This window comes from Macrobrachium rosenbergii, chromosome 21, assembly GCF_040412425.1.
Source record: "Macrobrachium rosenbergii isolate ZJJX-2024 chromosome 21, ASM4041242v1, whole genome shotgun sequence".
Classification (NCBI taxonomy): Eukaryota; Metazoa; Arthropoda; class Malacostraca; order Decapoda; family Palaemonidae; genus Macrobrachium; species Macrobrachium rosenbergii.
Genome location: NC_089761.1, coordinates 9,573,069 through 9,576,853, shown reverse-complemented (window position 1 = coordinate 9,576,853; position 3,785 = coordinate 9,573,069). Strand labels below are relative to the sequence as shown.

At 36.9% G+C, this 3,785-nt stretch overlaps 1 protein-coding gene across 1 annotated transcript; it reads right to left on the bottom strand.

Annotated features, from left to right (window-relative positions):
- Window positions 1-227: 227 nt before the first annotated feature.
- On the bottom strand, window positions 228-728 carry LOC136849382 (uncharacterized). The gene has a single exon (XM_067122735.1). It carries the CDS (start codon window positions 726-728, stop codon window positions 228-230), a length of 501 nt encoding a protein of 166 aa, XP_066978836.1.
- Window positions 729-3,785: the final 3,057 nt, after the last annotated feature.

The window sequence follows — 3,785 nt, the reverse complement described above, 5'->3', positions numbered from 1 at the left end:
CTGAGGGCCTGACATGTCCCTTGGGAACATTCATATTTGTATACTATGTTGGTCGACTTCCACATCTCTCTATGGGGGCTGTGCTATTTCACATTACAAAGGGTGCTGACTAGGTTGGGTAGCAGTAGACACGTAAGGAAATCCTTTTGCCAGGATTTGTATGTGTCGTACCTCTTTCAATTATTCTTTTTATGGCCTTGAACTGTCTGTTGTGTGGCTTTGTAAAACTATCTGATGTTGTCGTCACCAGTGTGCTGGCATACACATCCAACTGTTTTTGTATTAAACCTTCCTTCTTTCAGATTGCTGTTGTATCTGTTATTAGTTAGGAGCTGTGTAACACGTTGGAGCTCTGCGTGAGTAGCTTTCCATGAGGAACAGTGTGTAATTGCAAGTCTCATGTAAGTGGCTGCCACAGAGCATTTATAAGTGTCAGGGCACTCCCCATCGGCATTAAGGCACTGGCCCACATTAATTGCCTTTTTGTACACGGTAGTATTGTACCTGTCTCCTTTCTTCTCCACATTTACATCCAAGAAGGGAAGTCGGCCTTCTACATCATATTCAATAGTGAAGTTTAGGCTAGAGTTACTCTTCAAGGCATACTGTAGGCAGGTGACTTCTTCGTCAGTATCAATGGTAATGGAGATATTGTCTATATATTGAGGATATATCTTCGGTTTTGGATGGGAATTGAAGGTTCTTTCCCCAACATCTGCCATGTACATATTGGTAAATAGGACTTCAAGGGGATCCCATGGCGACACATTCTACCTGTCGAAAGAGGTCACCCCTATGTGAGAGGAAGGGGCCTCCTTGGTGCAGATTTAGGGATGATGTCGAAAGGCATCTTCTGGTATGTTAAGGGGCATAGCATCCGAATGATAGACTCTCCTTAAAATAATATCGATGGTTTCGTCCAACGGTATGTTCGTAAATAACTTTCTACGTCCAGAGATGCGATGGTAGAGCTCGGAGACGAAGTATTCAGAATATCGATGAACTCTGCTGGGGGAACTGCTGAGTACCCCTTAAGGATGTACTGAGTGCTGATCTAATTCAGAGTCTTGGCTACTTCATAAGCTGGGAGTTAACTTGGGCAATTATAGGCGCAACAGGTTGCAGGCCTTATGGGTCTTTGCGGTGCCTTAACAATATCCTAGCCGTAGTCTCCAGTGATCACAGACAGTTTCATAGCCCTATTATCAGAATTTATCTTCCCAATCATCGCAGACTACAGGCCAGGGTCTCAGCATCCCAATGACATCATGTTTCAAATTCTAAGCATAGTCCACATGTAACAACAAAAACTGTGTATGTTAACTCGCAATTCAGTCCTGAAGATCGCCGATATGCCCGGAAATGGTCCATCGACTATAATAAGCAAATGGAAAGAAATGTGAATAATTTTTCCTCATACCTGAGAAGTCTGTCTGAAGAGAAAAAGAAGTATTGACAGATTAAAAGTCCAGATAATCTCTGCCATTGATAATATCATTGATTTCAATAGAAATATTTATATATATATATATATATATATATATATATATATATATATATATATATATATATATATATATATATATATATATATATATATATATATATATATATAAATGAAACGCAATATTTAAACGCTAAGTACCTCAAAGGAGGAGTAAAACCAAGAGTGTGATTCTGATTGGTCGCAACTATTCAGACATCTTAAAAATAACTGGAATCTAGTAGCAGAGAATTACAGTATACAAACTAGGGCGGAACAAATTAAAAAGGTATCAACAAACAATTAGATTAACTGTTAACCGTGGGGAGTAGGAGGATATTCTGGATAATGATAAGTGTGCCCATATTGACAGTTAAAGAGTAACCTATGTTGCCAAAAATTCTGTTTTTGATGGACTGACAAATTTCATGCCCAGGTATCGTTCTTAATGTAACATTGATGAGCATATGGTTTTAGTGTCCGTATCCCTTAGACTAAACACTACCCCGCTTAAAATCTGTACATTTTAGAAATTTCCATTCAAAATACATTCATTCCAAGTATGTTAGAATATATAAGCTTTTCAGCACCTGCCCAACTGATAAGATGACTTTTCGTTACCATGAAATGTAAATGTACCTTATCCTGTGCATTTTTTTTATGCTGTTCATTTCTCTCATATAAAGATTTTCTTTTGTGGTTAAGAGACTCATTAAAAGCAGATTTCTAAAGCGAATTGAAATTGTATTTAATTTAAAGTGGTTAACATCATACTTTTTCTTTTCAGTTCTCAGTACACCGTTTAGTACAATATCAGAGTATTCATTTTACCTGCCTACTTAATTACATTTATTGCACCATCTTCATATTGAGGGCCATATACACACTATGTTCTTATAAAACATTAATGCAAATGACGATTCAATTTCTTTATTGCTGTATCCCCAAAAAAATGCACATATGCAGGAATATTCTTAATTTTTCTGAATACAATTTATTTAAATCCATTATCACTTATATGTACACGGCAGTACAAAATGGGTAAGCTTCAGTCATATTCCATATCCATAATAAATTTCATCGAGTGCACCGATTCATTTAATCTGCCAAAGAAATGTTTACATTTCTGTTTCCCGTCCAAATATACATCAGGCCATACATAACGTGTGTTTGGTCGGGCAAATAAAATGTAAACATATTCCACCACACAGGTCAAAACTGAGCCTATGCAAATGCTTGCATGATTTGTAACATTTTGGGAACAAAAATCAAGTTTTATCGTTACACTCCGAAGTATTTTCTTTCTCTTATTCCAACACAAGCTCGAAATATTTTACAGCCATTATTACATACACCCATTTACATTTCACTAAAGTTTGCTTTGTACCTTGAGTAGTAAGGTAATTAAGCATGACTTTTTGTAGGCCAAAGGATAACATCCAAGTAGGTAAAAGTCGGTATTTACCTATACAGGTCTGAGAAGCCGCTGCATTAATTTCTTTAGAAAGTGACATGACCTCAAATCATTATGTAAACCACCGGCCGAGGAAACCTATGGTCTGGAATGCTACTCCTTGTAGCATCAAGACTAGTGAAGTTTGAAGAAATTTTGTTATGGGGTAATTTTTAATATGCAATGCACTTAAAAATTTTTGAGAAATCTAATGCTGCTTTTAATAAAAATAAAATTCATCTTATCCATATGCTTATAAAGTCCACGGGGTTTTCACGGAATTAAAAATTACATGGCATTGGCACCTTGATTTGTGCTGTGAAATTGTGTCAACCAGCGTTACTTCTGTTTTATCAACTTATCAGCTTTTTTGCTGAAAAATTATGCCTCTCCACAACTGAATATGGGTTCTCGAATACTGGACAACTAATCTGTTCGGTAACAGATCAGCGTAGTGAGAAATTATAAATTCTTTCTTAATGATGGCAAACTATCTTTTATAAAATGAAATCATGATTTGTGCGTAATTATTAATTCTTTATTTATTATAATAAGTAAAATTATACGAAATGGCATGCGAGGTTCATCAGAAGCGACAAACTAGTTTATAAGATTGTAGCAAGGATTTATTATGGGATAAACCTGAAGTAAGAATGATGATGAACCATCCCCACGACCCACCACAAACATTCGACGATGGTTGTATCAACCTGCAATTCCCTTCTGCTTGTCCGATCGGCCTTGCAATCCAGTCTGCAACTCTCACCCGCTCACCCACCCTCATCCAACACAAACTCTAAAGTTGGGGCTTGAAACTACACTGATGCCCGACTTGCCTTTGCAGACCAA

What these genes read in the sequence shown, in the direction of transcription:
- LOC136849382 (XM_067122735.1), bottom strand. Translation starts at nt 728, where the DNA reads ATGTACATGGCAGATGTTGGGGAAAGAACCTTCAATTCCCATCCAAAA.